General features: G+C 44.5%; 1 protein-coding gene across 1 annotated transcript in view; it reads left to right on the top strand.

Moving 5' to 3' along the window:
* Nucleotides 1-21916, top strand: part of lrrc7 (leucine rich repeat containing 7) — a 256525-nt gene that overhangs the window by 152791 nt on the left and 81818 nt on the right. The window contains exons 14-15 of the mRNA XM_080196575.1: nt 6013-6140; nt 21146-21346. Of these exons, the coding sequence (XP_080052701.1) occupies nt 6013-6140; nt 21146-21346 (329 nt within the window). The remainder of the gene's footprint in view (nt 1-6012; nt 6141-21145; nt 21347-21916) is intronic.

The raw sequence follows: 21916 nt of genomic DNA, 5'->3' as shown, positions 1-21916 counted from the left end.
TAGAATGTGAACACTCGCTTTACAGGCTTACACTAGAAGAATGTTAACTGTGACAACAGAGCTACCTTAATCCTTGGGGTTAAACCACAGAATCAGTTAGTGCTGTCAGAAAGAAAGGGTATCAATGGCTACCATAAAAATATATATTGGAGACAATCCAACCAGGATTGAATACTTGTGCTGAATACATGTTGATACTTCATTCCAAAGCAGAATTTCAATCTCTGCTACCTTTTTTGGTTCTTCCACAATCTTCAGTGCCCCCGATGTACTAGTTCTTGACATTGTCCTTTCTCATTACTCCATACGTCCATCTTAGCATTCACACCTCATTAGTATTCCTCTCCTCTTGATGTTTCTGCACCATATAATCAGGCCAGTCTCACAACTGCCTTTTAGTTTTAACAATACTTTCTACCATAAAACACTCCATTGCACCTCTTCCATTTATCCCAACTGGAATTAATCCGTTGCATAATTTTCATTTCCACACTTCCATTTTCTGCACCATTGGTTCCATTGAAACTATTCACTTTCTCCAAGTCTTTGCTGAGCATCTTTACATATTCACTCTGCTTCTCTTCCCTGAGCTCAAACATACCGTCCACACATGGGGTCTTTGATCTACTGATCTTCATACCCTTTCAATATCCTTTACTTAATTTTCAGAATTTTGTCAGATTTAAAAAGAAGTTTAGGTAAGAATTGTTGTTATGAGAGGGAAAAGAGCGATTACTAAAGATTTGGGGTTAGATATTCCTCCACTGTTTAGTAGATCAACAGCAAAACAGATGGGCTTATCATAAATCCATTCCTTGAGTAGCATATAAAATTTTCACTGTTATAGATCTACCTAAATTAATTCAATTCCCTGAAGTGGGTTAAAAGCCTGCAATGAAATCTTTTCTGGTCCCCCAAGTAATTGAAAAGTAGAATCCATAAGACATAGGAGCAGAATTAGGCCATTTGGCCCATTGAGTCTGCTCCGCTATTCAATCATGGCTGATATTTTTCTCATCCCCATTCTCCTCCCTTTTCCCCATAACCCTTGATTTCTCTTTATTAATCAAGAACTTATATATCTCTGTCTTGAAGACACTCAGTGACCTGGCCTCCGCAGCCTTCTGCAGCAAAGAGTTCCACAGATTCACCACTCTCTGGGTGAAGAAATTCCTCCTCCTCATCTCTGTTTTAAAGGATCATCCCTTTAGTCTGAAGCTGTGCCCTCTGGTTCTAGCTTTTTCTACTAATGGAAACATCCTCTCCACGTCCACTCTATCCAGGCCTCGCAGTACCCTGTAAGTTTCAATAAGATCCCCTCCCTTCCTCCTAAACTCCAATGGGTACAAACCCAGAGTCCTCAACCGTTCCTCATACGACAAGCTTTTCATTCCAGGGATCATTCTTGTGAACCTCCTTTGGACCTCTCCAAGGCCAGCACATCTATCCTTAGATATGAGGCCCAGAATTTCTCACAATACTCCAAATAGGGTCTGAGCGGAGCCTTACACAGCCTCAGAAGTACATCTCTGCTTTTGAATTCTAGCTCTCTCAACATGAATGCTAACGTTGCATTTGCTTTCCTAAGTGCCGACTGAACTTGCACGTTAAACTTAAGAGAATCTTGAACAAGGACTCCCAAGTCCCTTTGTGCTTCTGATTTCCTAAACATTTCTCCATTTAGAAAATAGTCTGTGCCTCCATTCCTCTTTCCAAAGTGCATAACTTCACACTTTTCCACATTGCATTCCATCTGCCATTTCTTTGCCCACTCTCCTAACCTATCTAAGTCCTTCTGCAGCCCTCCTTCTTCCTCAATACTATCTGTCCCTCTACATAGCTTTGTATCATCTGCAAACTTAGCAACTGTGCCTTCAGTTCCTTCAAACAAATCATTAATGTATATTGTGAAAAGTTGTGGTCCCAGCACTGATCCTTGAGGCACTCGACTAGTCACCTACTGCCATCCTGAAAAAGACCTCTTTATCCCCACTCTCTGCCTTCTGCCAATCTAGATGATTAGTTCAATGTTATTAACAATAGAGTGTGGGTGGCAGAAGTGTAGACATGGTGGGTGAAGGGATTCCCTCAAAGCTCTCTGTACCCAATCAGGAGACCTGGCATTGGTTGGGAGGGGGTTGAGGGGGGGTGGTGCAAGATGTGCTGAGAGCTAACTCTGCCTTTGTATCCAAACCACTTCCCCTTGACACCCCTCCATCCTGCCCCACTTACCTCTCTGTAGTGATCAAGTGATAATTTCTGTTGAAGGCCCCAGTGTTTTACCAGCAGCAGCCATTGCTTCCAGTAAAACTAATGCTATCACATCAGTTGCCTGTTATCTGCTCCACTGATGTTCTGTCCTATTAACTTCAATTGAATTAAATATTAGGCATGTTAGGTAATAGCCAACCAATACAATTTTTGCCTGTCTTACATCCTCATTAATGTATAATTTCATCCTTAAATTTCCATGCTCTAACAAGACTGGAATTTTATTGGTCTCTCAAATTTGTTTCTACATTTGTTTCTATATTTATTCCAGAGCCTTCAGTGTTGACCAGATATTCAGCTAACCTCCCCACAATTTGTTTTCAACCCTCTTCTGAAAGCACTATATATTAACTAGCTAACTAATACTACTAGGGTGCATTTGTGCCAGTTTGTCACCAGGATCTGAAGTATATAGCTCTTTTTCATATAATAACTTAGATCATAAATATTGACGTGATAATAAATATTGGTGGGTTGTTATCATTGGAAGCATCATGAACAAGTCTAATATTGGCCCCATCCAACTTCCACAAGAAGTGAAAATATTGACTGATTCCCTCTTGCTAGTTAAGGGAAATTGAAGTCCAACTATATAAACTCCATTGCTGCTCCATGTTAAAGTTAGTTAACTTAGCCCAGTTGGGGGAACTACTTTGCATGGTTTAATTCCACACTGGACAGTGCACTTAGCAACTGAAACATTAAGGGAGCAAGCCAACATTCTCTTGACTTAAGTTTTTGAAAATAACATCAATTACATTTGCTTGAAGGGGGTTTCACATATCCAGAATTTCTTAGACACCAAGAGCAGTATCTTCCCAAAAGAATTTGAAGTATCATAACAGCGAGAAAACAAGTGTTTTCCATATCTGTCTTTTCTGCATGTTGTGCACCGCAATCTTTCGATACTTAGTGCAGTGAAACAGCCTCGGTGTGAATCACACTGGCATGGAGGCTTCCAAGTGTGTGACTTGGTAAAGTGGCCACGAAAGTGGCCACAGCTGTGCGTTATTAAGCAGGGGGAGCTCCATTTAAACACTAATGATGCACACACATTCATTCAGGAAGATGGCATTGTGTAAAGCAGCTCCACAGTTCATGAGACGGAGGTGGGTTGGCTGCTGGACACAGTAGAGAAGATGATGGACATCTTCTACCCCCAAGACAGCCTGTGGCCCGGGGTCATGCAGGCAATATGGCCTGAGAAGCGATGGCAGTAGCAGTGAGTGCTGTGAGTCTCTTAGCACTTGATCCCCTAGCACCTTGCTAAAGCTCCTCTAGCAGCCCCCGTCACATCCGCTGCATGCCACATCCCTGCCTGCCAAGGCACGGTCCTGACAGACACCCAACCCTGACACCTCGCACCCTTCCAGCTATTAGGCTTTCAGCACCCCCTTATGTGCCTACAGGAGATGTTGACCCATAATCGCTGGGAGCAGGCAAAACCTGGAGGAGGGATCCCTGAGCTGCGCATCCTCACTGCCTTCGAGGAGCTTGTGATGGAGCTGTCAAGGGAGGATGCCCTGAGGATGCCCCACTGCCCCATGAAAACCCTAGTCAACACCTCAGAGGAAGGCTCCACCTTCAAGAAAACCAGCCAACTGTTGACACAGGCATCACCAGAACCATCCACCAACATGCAGAGACAGTCACCATGGTGGGAGATGTTAGCGGTGAGACTTCTGGGCACTTTCTGGTGAGCACCACACTGCAGTAGATGCACAGCAGGTGGAGGTGGAGATGCCCGAGGACTCAGGCGTGCAGACTTCTGCACAGCTGAGGAAATAACTAGCCCCCAGCCAGGTGCCAGGCCACTGGGATCCGTTATCCCAAAGCTGCTGGAGATGATGAAGCATAGCTAAGGATTGCAGGAGAGGCTATCAGCAACACTGCAGCAACTGTAAGGCTGTTTAAAGGAGTCCCACAGCCTTCAATCATAGGAGATGGTGTCGACATTGCATCATACCCAGGACACCTGTGCAATGGTGGTGACTCCGGTGGAAAGCCTGGGGCAGGAAATGGTCGCCGTGGGTGGCAGGGTCCAAGACATGGCCAAGTCACTAGGGACCATAACCGAGGTCCCTAGCAGCATACTCGAGACCCAGAGTGCCAAGTCTGAGGGCCTTGGAAGCATGCTTGAGACACAACAGACCATGGCTGCAAGCCTTGAGAGCTTGGCCCAGTCTCCGAGGTCTATCGAGGGACTGCAGACCTTGACTAAGTCAGAGCAATACTGAGGGGATTTAGAGTTTGGTCCAGACTCAAGAGGGCCATCACTGAGGACACACACACCATGGGGCAGATGCAGTTGGACTGCCAGAACTGGCAGAGTCAGGTAATATTGAGGCTCCGGAAGCTAATTCCAGCTGCCCCACCATCCCATGGAGTGTTCCAGGGGCCCACAGGCATCCCGAGGGAGGAGAGGGGGCTGAAGTCCATGTTGGGACCTTCCACCCAGGATACCCCATTCATCCCCAGCCCTGCCAAATCCAGGCGACGTGAGGGCTCTCAGGTTTCATTCAACTCATCCCACTGGGCCTGAGTGTGGAGGCAAGAAATTCAGAACTGCAGCGCTACTGGCCCTCATTGTAATATATATCTAAACCTCCTGAATTAAGACTCTCTGGTGGATCACAGGAGGACCAGAAAGCAAGAGGACTCAAGTCGGGGGAGGGTATCTGGGGCAGAAAATTTGAATGAATGGTTTTGGACACATTATGCTGCCTAAAGGCTGCATATCCCATTTATAGATCAAAAACAGCATCAATTTTCCAAGCTTATATTTTTACTGGTCGTCTTATTTTAGTCATTAGCAATTCAAGAAGCTCACTGTTGGTTTTAATAACCAGGTAAATTAGAAATAATAAGGTCAAAACCTGAATTTCCACATGGCTTTAATCCACCCTTTCACCATCCATTCTTCCATCCAATCTGATAATCTCACAAGTAACTAGTTTCCTGTTTCTAAACCAGGTTTTTATCCAATCTCATACTGTTCCTTGAAGTTCTGTGACTTTCAGTTTAATTCATAAGTTTTTCAGCGCTTAAGTTATCCAAAATATTACCAAAGAGAAGGTCGAGTTTTCATTTCTGAACATTTTCTGCTGACCCGCTGACAGAAATTACAGACAGATAGATGGCAGAATTGAACTTGGGTGATGTTTTTCCTTATCAAAAATGTTTAGACTAAAATGTGAAGAATAATCACTGGGTTGATTGCCAACACCTCTTGACTACTAACACCCCATATGAGTCAGACTCTTTAGTAGAAATTAACCCTCTCAAAAAATGCATGCATTTCATTCCACATTTCAAAGATGATGCAGAAACTAGACTGCCATCGCAACCTGACCATGTCTTACTGTAGCAGCCTAGGAATAGAGCCACCAAAGTTGTACAGATTGTGATTTTGGCAATAACTCTGCCATCTGCTGTTGCATTTCAACATTAACCCAACCAGGTTCATTGGTTAAGACTTTAGTATGTAATACTGGCACCACTTTGCCCTGTATCGGCAGAAACTCTGGTCCCTTCTATAATCCAGTGTCATATTCCATCCTTAGTGATTAGTCACAAAAGGAATATTACCTGAGTGGATTTCACCAGAATATATCAGCCAATATCTTCAGAAAAGGAAGTAAACAAAGGATAAAAATTTGGAGAAGAATTTCAGCTTGCTTTTTATAATGCAATTTTTGTGATGGTGTAGCAGAATTACATTTCTTGTGCATGTATTTCCAGCAGATTTCCCTTCTGACAGTGATAGCTTCAATCCAACTTTATGGGAAGAACAAAGACAACAACGCATGCAAGTGGCCTTTGAGTTTGAAGAGAAGAAGGAAGAAGAGGAAGATTCTGGGAAAGTTAAGGTTGTTGCTAACTGCCTATTACAATATGTTATAAATGTTACCACAATCAAACAACGTGAAATTGGGATTGGTAGCACTGGAAATGCTATTAATGGATAAAAATGTCATGTACGGTCCATGTGTACACTTTTGGGGTGAAATAGGCTGGGTCCAGTATTGGTCAGGCCATTAGCATACATATAGTGAGCAGTCACCGGAGATATACAAAGTAGGCAGATCATGGCACCAGTCAGTGCACAATGCAGATTTGACATCAATGATGCCATTTTGAACCTCAGTATTCCAGCTGACACTCTCACTTAGCCATGCAACAATAAAGTGCCCCTCACCAGCACTACTTAAAGGGAACAAAAAGATCGTTCGCTGGAGCAAGTGGAGTGAAGGTTGCACAGAGTAAAGGTAAGCATCGGTATTTCTGCTTTAAAAAGTTAGACAGGAAGTGGACCGCGGGGCTTTGTGGGAAGGGATTTTTTTTACCGCGCAAAGTTTAAAAGGAGGATTGCTGTAGACAGCGGGCAGCGTCAGGAGCGGGCAGCGGAGTGAAAGGGAAGCAGAGTGAGCTGTAAGGGCTTGGGAGAAAAGGGTGAGGTAAGTTCAAATTCTTAATTGTGTTTAGAAATCACTAAGAGACTGTGATGGAGGGGCATGTGATGTGCTGTTTCTGTATGATGTGGGAGCTGATGGACCCCAAGGTCCTTCCCAGTGACCATGTCTGCAGTAAGTGCTGGTTGCTTGAAGAGCTCCAGCTCAAAGTAGACGAACTGAACTCTAAGCTTCAGACACTGAGGCTCATCAGGGAGAGGGAGTGTAAACTGGATAATGGGGTACAAGAGAGATTCACACCCCCTAGACTGGCTAACTCTGAGGGTCAGGAACAAGATGGTGCTGCTGAAGGGAGTAATAGTGAGAGGAAGAAGAGGGGAGTGGGGAGGAAGGGTGAGAGGAAGGAGGGGGGAGTGGGGAGGAAGGGTGAGAGGAAGGAGGGGGGAGTGGGGAGGAAGGGTGAGAGGAAGGAGGGGGGAACAAAGAACAAAGAACAAAGAACAACCCAGCACGGGAAACAGGCCCTTCGGCCCAACGAGCCCGCGCCGCCGCATCGCCCTACACCTATTCTACCCTGCATGTCTACGAATGGGACCCTACTCAGTCAGATTCAGGGAAGAAATAGTGTCAATTTGGTGGAAACCAATTAGCCTAAGAGCACATCTTTGGGGTGTGGGAGGAAACCGGAGCGCCCGGAGGAAACCCACGCAACCACAGGGAGAATGCGCAAACTCCCACAGACACAGGCCCAAATCCATGTATCTGCACAGCTAGCAGTGCTAGTCACTGAGCTGTTGTGGAGCCCGTCTATCGGTCCAGGATCAAGCACACACACCGACATGAAGTACTAGGCCACTCCTGGACTTCCAAGAGCAGCCCACGCACAACCCGCCGTGTGCATGCCCCTCGCTTGACACGAGGTGGACCTCCACCTGTGGAATAAAGACAAAACATATTAGTCATACAGCCTGCCCTTCCGGTGTCTCCCGAGGTTTAACCCTATTTAATAGCCCCTACCATATCCCTCCATTCTCGTTTCACTCATATGCCTATCTAACTGCATCTTAAACGAGTCCAACGTGCCTGCCTCCACCACCCTACTCGGTAGCGCATTCCAGACCCCCACAACTCTCTGTGTAAAGAACCTTCCTCTTACCTCCAAATTATACCTCCCCCCCCTCACCCTTAAGTGATGACCTCTTGTGTTCGTACCCAGTCTAGGGAGCAGTCTCTCACTATTAACTCTATCTATTCCCTTCAGTATCTTATATACCTCTATCATGTCCCCTCTCAATCTCCTTCTTTCCAAGGAGAATAGCCCCAGTCTCTTCAGTCTCTCCTTGTAACCCAGTCCCCCCATGCCAGGCAACATCCTGGTAAACCTCCTCTGCACCCTTTCCAGAGACTCCACGTCCTTCCGGTAATAAGGTGACCAGAACTGGACGCAGTACTCCAAATGCGGTCTAACCAACGTTCTGTATAACTGAAGCATTAGACGGCAGCTTTTATACTCTAAGCCCCTTCCTATAAAGGCTAACATCCCATAAGCCTTCCTAACAACGTTCTCCACTTGTGACACAACCTTCATGGATTTGTGGACCTGCACTCCCAGGTCTCTCTGTACGTCTATACTCCTAATCGGCCTACCTTTTATCACATAGCTCCTCTCTGCATTATTCCTTCCAAAATGCATCACCTCGCATTTGTCAGGATTAAATGCCATCTGCCACCTATCTGCCCACTGCACCAACCTATCTATATCCTGTTGTATCACCTGACAATCCAGTTCTGTACCCGCCAACCCTGCCATCTTGGTGTCATCAGCAAACTTGCTGATCACACCACCTACTCCCTCTTCTAAGTCATTTATGTAGACTACAAAGAGGAGAGGTCCCAGTACCGAGCCCTGCGGCACACCACTGGTCACTGGCCTCCAGCCCGACAAGGTACCCTCCACAACTACCCTCTGTCTCCTATTTCCCAACCAGTTCTCAATCCACCTAGCTACCTGGCCTCGTATCCCATGCGCCTTAACCTTTTCTACCAGCCTACCGTGAGGGACTTTGTCAAACGCCTTACTGAAATCCATATAGATGACATCAACGGCTCTCCCATCGTCAACCGTTTTTGTCACCTCCTCAAAGAATTCCACCAGATTCGTAAGGCAAGACCTCCCTCTAACAAAGCCATGTTGCGTATCCCTAATCAGATCGCAACGCTCCAAATGCTCATACATCCTACCCCTAAGTATTTTTTCCATTAACTTCCCTACCACCGACGTCAAACTCACCGGCCTATAATTCCCAGGGTTATCCCTACTACCTTTTTTGAACAACGGGACCACATTTGCTACCCTCCAGTCTTCTGGGACCTCACCTGTGTCCAAAGAAGAGACAAAGATGTGCGCCAGAGGCCCAGCAATTTCATCTTTCGCCTCCCTAAGCAGCCTGGGATAAATACCATCAGGCCCCGGAGCTTTATCCGTCCTTACGCTACCTAAAAGCCCTAGCACTTCCTCTCTCGTAATAACTATATCCTGCAACTGAACCTCCGCTCCCTCCAAGAGACCGCACGATTCCGAACCCCTCTCCTTCGTGAATACCGACGCAAAGTATTCATTCAGGAGCTCCCCCATTCCCTCCGACTCAATACACAACTCTCCACTCTTGTCCCTAAGAGGACCAATTTTCCCTCTAACTACTCTCTTGCCTCTAATATAGGAATAAAATGCCTTAGGATTATCCTTAATCCTACCGGCCAAAGCCATCTCATGCCCTCTCTTCGCCCTTCTAATTCCCCTTTTTAGCTCCCTCCTTCTCTCTCTATATTCCTCCAGCGCACACTCCGTACCCATTTGTTTTGACCTAACATACGCCTCCCTCTTCTTCCTAACCAAGTCTTCAATATCCCCCGTAATCCACGGCTCTCTAATCCTACCTTTCCCATCATTTCGCTTAACCGGAACAAACCTCCCCTGTAACCATTTCATTTTGTCCCTAAAAGCCTCCCACTTGCCAACCGTGGACTTGCCAGCTAACAGTCCCTCCCAGTCAGTTTGCTGCAGCTCCCTCCTAATCCTGCCATAGCTCGCCTTTCCCCAGTTCAGCACACTCCCGCTTGGACGGCACTCGTCCCTTTCCATTTTTATCCTAAAGTAGACGGACTTGTGGTCACTGTTTGCCACATGTTCGCCTACCTCTACCTCACCCACCTGCCCTGGCTCGTTTCCCAACACTAAATCCAGTATAGCCCCTCCCCTAGTCGGGCAAGTTACATACTGTTCTAGCGACCCTTCCATAACACATTTCACAAACTCCTCTCCCTCCGTACCCCCAGCTCTAGGCCCCCTCCAATTCACTCCGGGAAAATTAAAATCACCCACTACAACCACTCTATTCTTTCTGCACCTGTCCAAAATGCCCCTGCAAATTCCCTCCTCCACTGACTTTGGACTGTTGGGTGGCCTATAGTACACCCCTAGCGGTGTGATCTCTCCCTTTTTATTCCTCAACTCCACCCACAGCGACTCAATCCCTATCTCTTCCATATCGCCCTCCCTCTGCACTACTGTGATGTGAGTGGGGAGGAAGGGTGAGAGGAAGGAGGGGGGAGTGGGGAGGAAGGGTGAGAGGAAGGAGGGGGGAGTGGGGAGGAAGGGTGAGAGGAAGGAGGGGGGAGTGGGGAGGAAGGGTGAGAGGAAGGAGGGGGGAGTGGGGAGAAAGGGTGAGAGGAAGGAGGGGGAGTGGGGAGAAAGGGTGAGAGGAAGGAAGGGGGAGTGAGGAGCAAGAAGGGGGAGTGGGGAGGAAGGGTGAGAGGAAGGAGGGGGGAGTGGGGAGGAAGGGTGAGAGGAAGGAGGGGGGAGTGGGGAGGAAGGGTGAGAGGAAGGAGGGGGGAGTGGGGAGGAAGGGTGAGAGGAAGGAGGGGGGAGTGGGGAGGAAGGGTGAGAGGAAGGAGGGGGGAGTGGGGAGGAAGGGTGAGAGGAAGGAGGGGGGAGTGGGGAGCAAGGAGGGGGGAGTGGGGAGGAAGGGTGAGAGGAAGGAGGGGGGAGTGGGGAGCAAGGAGGGGGGAGTGAGGAGGAAGGGTGAGAGGAAGGGGGGGAGTGGGGAGGAAGGAGGGGGGAGTGGGGAGGAAGGGTGAGAGGAAGGAGGGGGGAGTGGGGAGGAAGGGGGGGCCCAAAGGCCTCAGCCTCTCAATCTGCACAACAGGTTTGAGGTTCTTGCTCCCAGTGTGGACAAGAATGAGGGCTGTAAGGTTGATGAGCAAACTGCCCACAGTACAGTGGTGCAGACACAGGACAAAGAGGAAGAAGTAAAGAGGAATGTAGTGGTAATTGGGGATAGTGTGGTTAAGGGTATTGACACTGTCCTTTGTCACAATGACAAAGAGCACAGAAGGGTGTGTTGTCTGCCTGGTGCTCGGGTCCAGGATGTCTCATCTGGGCTGCAGAGGAACCTGGAGTGGGAGGGTGAAAATCCGGTCATTGTGGTACATGTGGGTGCCAACGACATAGGCAAAATGGGAACTAAGGATCTGCAGAGGGAGTATGCAAAGCTGGGAATCAAATTAAAAAGCAGAACCGACAAGGTGGTTATCTCTGGATTACTACCTGAACCACGTGCAAATGGGCGTAAATAGCATTAAAGAGATGAATGGGTGGCCCAGGGATTGGTGTGGGAGAAATGGGTTTGAATTTATGGGGCATTTGCACCGGTATTGGGGCAGATGGGACCTGTTCAGATGGGATGGTCTTCATCTGAACTGTGCTGGGTCCAGAGTCCTGGCAAATTGTATAACTAGGACTGTAGATAGGGCTTTAAACTAATTAGGTGGGGGGGGGAGGGTGCAGGGGTGGGAGAAATTACAATATCTAAAGTATAAGAGAGGGTACGGGCACGGGAAAATGTTGAGGATGTCCCAATAACAAAGGGAGTAGGGGGCATGAGAAAGGTTGGTAGCATTCCTTCAAATAGGGTCCAGATAAAGGCTGGGATAAAGACACTTTATCTGAATGCATGAAGCATTCGGAACAAAGTGAATGAGCTGGTGGCGCAGATCAGCACAAATGGATATGATCTGGTGGCCATTACAGAAATGTGTTTGCAGGGTGACAGGGACTGGGAGCTGAATGTCCAGGGGTATCAAGTGTTTAGGAAGGATAGACAGGAGAAAAAAGGGGGGGGGGGTAGCTCTGCTGATTAAGGATAATATCAGGGTGGTAGTAAGGGAAGATATAGGCTCCAAAGAGCAGAACGTGGAATCGTTGTGGGTGGAGATAAGGAACAGTAAGGGGAGGAAGACGCTGGTGGGTGTGGTCTATAGGCCCCCAAATAATAACTTAGAGGTGGGGCGGGCTATAAACAAGCAAATAAATGATGCGTGCAGAAATGGAGCAGCAATAATTATGGGGGATTTCAATCTGCGTATTGATTGGTTGACCCAAGTCGGACACAGTGGGCTTGAGGAAGAGTTCTTGGAATGCTGTCAGGATAGCTTCCTTGAACAGTGTGTGACGGAACCAACGAGGGAGCGAGCTATCTTAGATCTGGTGTTGTGTAACGAGGCAGGAAGAATTAGGGATCTTATTGTGAGGGATCCTCTTGGGACAAGCAATCATTGTTTGGTTGAGTTTTTGATGCAGATGGAGGATGAGAAAGTAGGGTCCCGAACCTGTGTCCTCTGTTTGAACAGAGGGGAGTACGATTGGATGAGAGAGGAATTGGCAAATGTAGATTGGGGGCGCAGATTAGTTGGTAGGACTGCTGAGGAACAGTGGAGGATCTTTAAGGAGATCTTTTTCAGTGATCAGCAGAAATATATTCCGATGGTAAAGAAGGACGGTAGGAGAAGGGATAACCAGCCGAGGTTATCGAAGGAAATAAAGGAGAGTATTAAATTAAAAGCTGATGCGTTCAGAGTGGCTAAAAGTAGTGGGCGATTAGAAGATTGGAAAAGGTTTAAAAATCAACAAAGAATGACTAAGAAGTTGATAAAGAAAGGAAGGATAGACTATGAAGCTAATCTAGCATTAAATATAAAAAAGGACAGTAAGAGTTTTTACAAATATATAAAGAGGAGAAGACTGGCTAGAGTGAATGTTGGACCCTTAGAGGATGAGAGGGGGGATTTAGTGGTGGAAGATGAGGAAATGGCGGAGGCCTTAAATAAGTTTTTTGCCTCGGTCTTCAAGGAGGAGAACGCGAATAGTTTGCCAGATATTAAAGATAGAAGGATGGTCGGAGTTGAGGGCCTGAATGCGATTACTGTCACTAGAGAAGTAGTGCTTAATAGACTAATGGGACTGATAGTGGACAAGTCCCCAGGACCGGATGGAATGCATTCCAGGGTTCTGAAGGAAATGGCAGAGGTGATAGTGGATGCCTTAGTGATTATTTACCAAAATTTGCTGGATTCCAGAGAAGTGCCGGAAGATTAGAAAATGGCTAATGTTAAGCTGCTGTTTAAAAAAGGTAGCAGACGAAAGGCAGGGAATTATAGGCCGGTTAGTTTAACGTGTGTAGTTGGAAAAATGCTTGAATCCATCATCAAAGGAGAAATAGCGAGGCACCTGGAAAAGAATGGTTTGATAGAGCAGATGCAGCACGGATTTGTTAAGGGGAAGTCGTGTTTGACAAATTTATTGGACTTCTATGAGGATGTGACTAGTGTGGTAGACAGAGGAGAACCGGTGGATATGGTGTTTCTCGATTTTCAAAAGGCATTTGATAAGGTGCCTCACAAAAGGTTGCTTCAGAAGGTTAGGGTACATGGAGTTGGGGGTAAGGTGTTAGCGTGGATAGAGGATTGGTTGTCTAATAGGAGGCAGAGAGTTGGTATCAATGGGTGCTATTCTGATTGGCGGTTGGTAACTAGTGGAGTGCCACAGGGATCGGTGCTGGGGCCTCAGCTATTTACCATTTATATAGATGATCTGGAGAAGGGGGCTGAGTGTAGGAAAACGAAATTTGCTGATGACATGAAGATGAGTGGTAAAGCAAATTGCGTGGAGGGTGTGGAAAGTCTGCAGAGGGATCTGGATAGGCTAAGCGAGTGGGCGAGGACCTGGCAGGTAGAGTACAATGTTAGCAAGTGTGAGGTTATCCACTTTGGCAGAAATAATAGTAGGAGCGATTACTATTTAAAGGTCGAAAAGCTGCAGCATGCTATGGTGCAGAGGGACCTGGGGGTCCTTATGCATGAGTCGCTAAAACCCAGTCTGCAGGTGCAGCAGGTGATCAAGAAGGTGAATGGGATGCTGGCCTTCATAGTGAGAGGGATAGAATATAAAAGCAACTGTACAGGGCACTGGTGAGGCCGCAGCTGGAGTACTGTGTGCAGTTTTGGTCGCCGCACTTGCACAAGGATATATTGGCCTTGGAGGGAGTGCAGAGAAGGTTCACTAGGCTGATACCGGAGATGAGGGTGTTGGACTATGAAGAGAGACTAAATAGACTGGGTCTGTACTCGTTGGAGTTTAGAAGGATGAGGGGGGATCTTTTAGAAACGTATAAGATAATGAAAGGGATAGATAGGGTAGAGGTAGAGAGATTCTTCCTGCTTAGAAAGGATAGCAGGACTAGAAGGCACAGCCTCAAAATAAGGGGGGTGCAGTTTAGAACGGAGTTGAGGAGGAACTTCTTCACTCAAAGGGTGGTGAATCTCTGGAATTCTCTGCCAGTTGAAGTGATGGAGGCTACCTTGCTAAATATATTTAAGTCACGGGTAGATAGATTTTTGACATACAAGGGAATTAAGGGTTATGGGGAGAAAGCGGGAAAGTGGAACTGATCCACTTCAGATCAGCCATGATCTTATTGAATGGCAGGGCAGGCTCGAAGGGCTAGATGGCCTACTCCTGCTCCTATTTCTTATGTTCTTATGTTCTTATAACATCAACTGCTTATAAGTTAGTTGCTGGTTGCCTTTCAGGCTTAGTTGCCTTTTGAGCTGTTTCTTTTGTTCCATAATTATTTTGTGTTTTCTCTGATTGTTGGAAGTTGGAAACATCTATAGGGAGCAGTATGGCAGGTGCTAAAAGAGTTTTTGCTACCTTCTTGGTTTCTGCACAAATTGATTGCTCACAGACATGGATTAACTGGTGGCCATTCCCCATGGATTACAGAATGAGCCACCCATTGTTGTATGAGGAAGGCCACTAGGGCACTTTATACATTGATAACTAACGACATTTAATTATCTTGCCAGAGGGAAGCAGATGGAGCAAGTACACAGCTTCGCTAAGATGATAGGCTCTCCCATGATGCAGAGCATAATTGACTGCACATAAGTCAATTTGTGGATATTGCATGTCAACAATGCCCTATACTGGAACTGAAAGGAATTTCATTTCCTTAAAGTTGGTGTGTGATCATACACATAGAATTACCATAGAATCTCTCTAGTGCAGAAGGAGGCCATTCAACCCATTGAACTTGCACCGGCAGCTATCCCACCCAGGCCCTATCCCCAAATCCCAGTGTATTTACCCTGCTAATCCTTTTGGTAATAAGGGTCAATTTAGCATGGCCAATCCACCTAACCTGCACATTTCTGAAGTGCGGGAAGAAACTGGAGCACCGTGAGGAAACCCACGTAGACATGGGGGAAAAGTGCAAACTCCACACGGACAGTCACCCAAGGCCAGAATTGAACCCAGGTCCTTAGCATCGTGAGGCAGCAGTGCTAACTACCATGCCACCCATTGTTTGGGAATCTTTGGAGCAGGCTTTAGGGCATTCTTGGCCTCTTCCTTGTGTTGTTGTGTGAGCTGAGGAGAATATACCAGAATGAGAATGCCTGAAAAGGTGCAGCAAATATCTATTGCAGATCCAAAGTGCTGGGGATTGTGCCCACTTCTGCAGTAATTTATGGGAACTACTATTAAGGAATAGTCAAGATTTTTTTCCGTAATTATGACATTTAAAATACCTCACAAATGAAAATGTAAAGTAAAACGTGAAGTTTATGTATTAGTCACAAGTAAGGCTTACATTAACACTGCAATGAAGTTACTGTGAAATTCACCTAGTCACCACATCTGGTGCCTGTTCGGGTCACTGCACTGACCAAAACGTCTTTCAAACTGTTGAAGGAAACCGGAGCATCCTGAGGAAATCCACACAGACATGTAGAGAACATGCAAACTCCACACAGATTGTGACCCAAGCCAGGAATCAGACCTGGCCCCTGGTGCTGTGAGGCAGCAGTGCTAACCACTATGACACCGTGTGCAAATGACATCAAGAAAATTTCCACACTACAAGTTATTTTAATTGTTATTCACTGAGCTGCTTACTGCTGGATACTGTGACAGTCTGATGCCTTAAGATGTACTTGTTTAATTCGACTTAAATGTTAACTAGAAAATATCCAACTACAAAACAGTGACAATTCATCTTATCATTATACTATTAATGTTTAATCATAATTCTGAAAACTCTAAACAGATACGAGGAATACATTTTCATGTTATCTGGGTGTAATGCTTGCATTGTTATTTACCTATTTTTAAATGCATGTTAATTATAAAATTTCAAACTACAAAAATTAAATTTTCTTAGTTCTTATAGAATCTCTGAAACAGGTCACTGTGCTTTCAATTTCACAAGAATAGATCTGGGATTTATTTTTCAGTTGAAATAGTGGGCACTAAGAGTGAATAATCAGGCATGACAATCCTCAGTATCTTGGCAGTAATAATGTTGCTGTCATTCTGCAGCTGTCCAGCTTGCCAGCTCATTTGAATCATCACAGCAAGCCAAATGGTAGTTGTTGTACCACAAGAGCAATACACAGCATGCATACAATGAAAGCCATGCTGCCACACGATATATGATAGAGAAGACCTTTACAATGCTCAGACTATTGGGACTATTCTGGAAGAGTCTTGTAACACTTGGCAAATGAGTGTAAAGATTTGCATGCATGTAGCATGTCTTTGCCAACATGAGGGTACAGCCCTAGCCAACAATTCTGGAGATGAAGAGCTGGAAAAGGAATTGTGGAAGCAATAAAGACAGCCCCTTTCTGTCTGGACTGTTCATAAAGAACTCAACTGAATGTGACAACAACTCCAATTCCCCATTTGTTGACAGCCCCACATCTTATCTTCCCATTTTTACTGATCATCACAGTATCTGCTGTCATAACGCAAAAGTAAATGCCATCTCAAAATAAACATTTGAAATTCTATTGCTGGTCATGGCCTCAGCGGTGGCCATTCCAATATTGATCAGCACCTCCTTCAAATTCTTCTCAAATGTCTTGCAGACTGCTAAGTGCATACTCCATGATAAAATGTTTCCCCTGTGTATGTTTGCTATCGTTTGATAGTTCAGTAGGAATTCTTTTAGAATTACTTTGTGACCTCTCAAGCAAAAATATTTATATGCAAAATTATGCAGTATTACTTGGATCAATTCTTCCTGCAGAAAAGATAGCCTTCACTGTGAGAGTCAGATCAGGGGATAGAAATTTTCCAGCTGAAAGGAAAAAGGAAGCAAACCATGGGAAGTTGAGAATAGCTTTGTACTGGTTCCTGAAGAATGGTATGTCCACTTAAAGGACAGAGTAAAGTTAAAGATCAGGGTTTTTTTTTTAAAGTCAAATGGGGGAATGTTTTTGTAGTTTAAAGTAAAATCCCCCTAGTGAATAGGTTTGGACAATGTTGCTTTTAGTTTGTTTATTGCAGTAAAAGTCTTAACGTTTGAAATCCTATTGTGTAATCCTTTCAATCAGTCATTGGAAATTCAAACAACTTATTAAAAGTTTAAGTCTTTATGGGGATTCTGACAATGACCATTGCACTTCTAGATCAAGATTGGTTGCATTGGCAGTGCATGTATGTTGTTTATCAATTTTTTTAGAATGTGGTCTTTGCAAACATTTCTGAGCGCTGAAGGCATTATGAAACATAGGACTAATGAACAGGGGTAGGTATTCAGCTCTTCAAACTTGCTCTGTTATTCAGTAAGATTATGGTTGATCTGGTTGTGGCCTCAACTTCACTTTGCTGTCTGCCCCCACCCAACCCCATCCCAACCCATCCCATAACCCTTGGCTCTTCTGTCTATCAAAACCAGCCTTAATCATCAACCTACACTGCCTTTTAGGAAAGAGAATTCCACATACTAATGGCCCCTTGAGAGAAAGAATTTCTCTTATTCTTAAACTGTGTCCCAGGGTCTAGTCTCCATCACAAGTAGAAATATCCTCCTGGTATTTATCCTATCAAATCCTCCTCTTAGGATCTCGCATGACTTGGTAAGATCACCTCTCATTCTTGTAAACTCCAATGAGTGAAGGCCCAAACTGTTCATCCTTTCTTCATAAGTTAAGCTCCTCATTCCAGGAAAGAGTCAACGGAACCTTCTCTGAATTGCTTCTAATTCAATAATATCTTTTTTTAAAATGATGTGGTGTCACCCAACGCCCTGTAAAACTTCCTAACTTATATATTCCATTCCCCTTGTAATAAATGCCTTCCATTTGTCGTACCTGCATACAAACTTTTGTGATTCATATAGCAGGACACCCAGATCCTCCTGAACCGCAACAGTTCTGCAATCTCCCTCCATTTAAATAAGAACATAAGAAATAGGAGCAGGAGTAGGCCATCTAGCCCTTCGAGCCTGCCCCGCCATTCAATAAGATCATGGCTGATCTGAAGTGGCTCAGTTCCACTTTCCCGCCTTCTCCCCATAATCCTTAATCCCCTTGCCTATCAAAAACCTACCTACCCGCGTCTTAAATATATTTAGCGAGGCAGCCTCCACCGCTTCAATGGGCAGAGAATTCCAGAGATTCACCACCCTTTGAGTGAAGAAGTTCCTCCTCAACTCCATTCTAAACTGCCCCCCCTTACCTTGAGGCTGTGCCCTCTAGTCCTACTGTCCTTTCTGAGTGGGAAGAGCCTCTCCACCTCTATCCTATCCATCCCATTCATCATCTTGTACGTCTCAATGAGATCTCCCCTCATCCTTCTAAACTCTAACGAGTACAAGCCTAGTTTAGAGTTTGCTAACTCCTAGTAACTCCTAGTATGCTGCTTTTCCATTCTTCCTGCCAAAGTGGACAAGTTCCCATTTTTTTCATATTATACTTCAATTGCCAAATTTTTGCTCAAACATTAATCTATCTATAGCCCTTTGCAAACACACTATGTCCTCCTCACAGCTTATTTTCCTACGTACCTTGGTGTCGTTGGCAAATTTAACTACCATACACTTGGTCACTTCATCCAGATAATTGACATAGATTGTAAATAGTTGAGGTCCCAGCACTGACCTTTTTTACACTCCACTTGTTACACACAAATTGCCAACCTAAAAAGACCATTTTTACCTTACTCTTTCCTTGTTCACTAACCAATCTTTATCCATACTAATCTGTTACTCTCTACGCCATGCAATCTTATGTAGTAACTTTGATATGGCACCTTATCAAATGCCTTTTGGAAATGCAAGAACACCACATCTACAAGTTCCCGTTTATCCACCTCTTCTGTTAATTCTTCAAAACACAATAATAAATCAGACAGACACAATTTCCCTTTCAAAAATGCATGTTGGATCTGCCATATCAAGTAATGATTTTCAAAGTATCCTGCTACAGCATCCTGGATAATGGATTCTAGCAATTTCTCTATGAGAGATATTAGGCTAATCAGCCTGCTTCTTTGTTCTGTCTCCCTCCTTTCTTGAATAAACGTGTTACATTAGCTATTTTCCAATCCATTGGGACCTTTCGAGAATCTAAGAAATTTTTGAAGATTATAACCAATGCATTCAGGATGCAGGCCATCTGGCCCTGGGGACTTATCAGCCTTTATGTCTGATAGTTTTCCCAGCAATGTTTCCCTAATGATGGTGATTGTTTTTTAAGTTCCTCCCTCCTATACGTCTTTTGATTTTCAAGGATCTTTGGAAAGCTTTGTATGTCTTCGACAGTGAAGACGCATACAAAATACTTGTTCAATGCCTCTTCCATTTCCTTATTATCCATTATCAATTCCTGAGACTCACTGTCTAGAACAGTTGTTCCAAATCTTTCCTATGCTTTCTGTTGTATCCTCCTTCAGGATAGGAATGTATGCCAGAGAGCTTGATGTAATTTGTTTGAGTGATGTGGAAGCTACTGTTGAATAGCTGGCATTGTGCATAAGCTGTGAGATGTGGTTATGAGCCTAGCAGATAGTGCTAATTGCAACATAACTATAATTTCTAATTCATAAGAGATTTTCAGTTGCTGAGTGATGGAGTAAGCAAATTGAGAACAGTTCAAAGTTAGGATATAGTTCTTGAAGATGCATTCAGTGACCTTGACAACTTGCGTCAGGCTATTGAACTTCCTCCAGCACTACATCCAGGCCTTCAGAGCTTGATTCTTGGCATTCATGACTGTCTGTTCCCACTGTCTTCTGAGCATGTGCATTGAGGGCTTACTGACATCCTGTTATACCAGAATTATACTTTCCATCTCCTCCAGCAAGGCCTCCATTACAGCTGCTAAAAACCTTGGACCCACTTTCATCCATGGTGTGCCATTCTTCAATATTTCACAGTTCAGATTCACTTCCTGCATGATCACTATACTGAACAATACATGTCCACTTCAAACAGATACAGGCCAGATTTAAGAAGTGCAGGGTAGCTTTATCTGGTGCTAACCACTCAAGATACTAGTTCTTGAATGGTTGTCCAATGAATCAACAATGTGATTGATGCTGAAAAGTGATTGATGCTAAAACTGCAAGGAGCGTAAAATTACCGTGTCCTCATTTACCGTCAAATTACCGTCAATAGCTTTACAGGTCAGTAAATTCTCAGGTTCAATCTAATTTCTGATGATTAAGCTGATTCTAGCAGGCAGTTGTGAGAAAACATTAGGAGTAATTATCAACATTGATGGGGTGCAAAATGGTTGGTAGCAGATCCATTGTGGACCTAGCTTGATTTTCTTTTCTAATAGAGCAGGTGCAAAACAGGCAGCCTATTGCTATTGCCTGTTTTGCACACATTTAGGATGAACTTTTCTCCCAATGACTGGGTACCAGCTTGTGATAACAAGGAAAGTATAGAAGAAGAGTTACAATGTGGCCCGTCGTATTCAACGTCAAGCTTTGCTGTGACTTTTTCCCATGGAACAAAGAGACTGCTGGAACTCATTGCACGCACTCAAAAATGAAAAAGGACTGCTTGAGTAAATTACTAAACAGATGTTGGAATCTGTGGAACCAAATCCTCACAGGACTTATCTATTTAAGAACTAGAAGAGGAAAAGTTGAAATGAATACATTGAAATTTGTGTTCAACATATGCAGTAAGAAGTAGAATAGTATTACCGGCTGTCCAATAAAGATAGTTGACATTCATTGTTGGATTTATAATGCTGTGGTGATCATCTGTTAATAATAAAGAAATTCAAAGAGATTTACATCTATTTCATATATTTTGTTTGAATTTCAGGTTGAAATAAATCTTAAACGATACCCTACCCCTTATCCAGAGGATCTGAAAAATATGGTGAAGTCTGTTCAGCATTTGGTAGGAAAGCATAGTCAAGAAGGATCTGATGAAAATTCAACAGGTGCAACGAACTTAGAACATTCTGCAAAAGAAAAATATGAACATAAGTGGCCTGTATCAGCAAAGGAGGTAACACTGGAGGTAACTGATACAAATACTTGTCAATTTTATCATCTTAACTTTACCATACAGGCTTTATTGTTGATTTTTCCTTCACATTGTTACCTTTATTGTTAAGTTACTAATTTCAGCCATCATAAGAATGCATGGACTTTATTCGCAAAGGATTGGGATTGGTAACACCTATTGTCTGTGTTATGCAGGTGCTTTTTGGGGTTAGTCATGCCAGATGTCAGATGCTTACATGACTGAAGAGATGGTATGAGGGGATGATATCAGATTTCTGGGACATTAGGACCAGTTCTGGGGGAGGTGAGACCAGTACAAACTGGACAGGTTACACCTGGGCAGGACTGGGACTGATATCCCAGGGAGAGTACTTGCCGGAGTGGTTGGGAAGGGTTTAAACTAAAACAACAGGGGAATGGAAACCTATGCAAAGAGTCAGAGGAGCGAAAATCAAGAACAAGAACAAAATACAGGAAGCGGAATAAGAAAAGTGATGAACAGGGAAATCAAGAGCCAGAATCAAACAGTGCCACAATATAAGATAGTGGGAATGGGACAATGTTAAAACAACAAGCCATAGGC

The sequence above is a fragment of the Carcharhinus amblyrhynchos genome, chromosome 9 (assembly GCF_965287045.1).
Source record: "Carcharhinus amblyrhynchos chromosome 9, sCarAmb.v2.hapA, whole genome shotgun sequence".
Taxonomy (NCBI): Eukaryota; Metazoa; Chordata; class Chondrichthyes; order Carcharhiniformes; family Carcharhinidae; genus Carcharhinus; species Carcharhinus amblyrhynchos.
The sequence above is the reverse complement of the archived record's forward strand: the minus strand, read 5'-3'. Positions and strand labels throughout refer to the sequence as shown.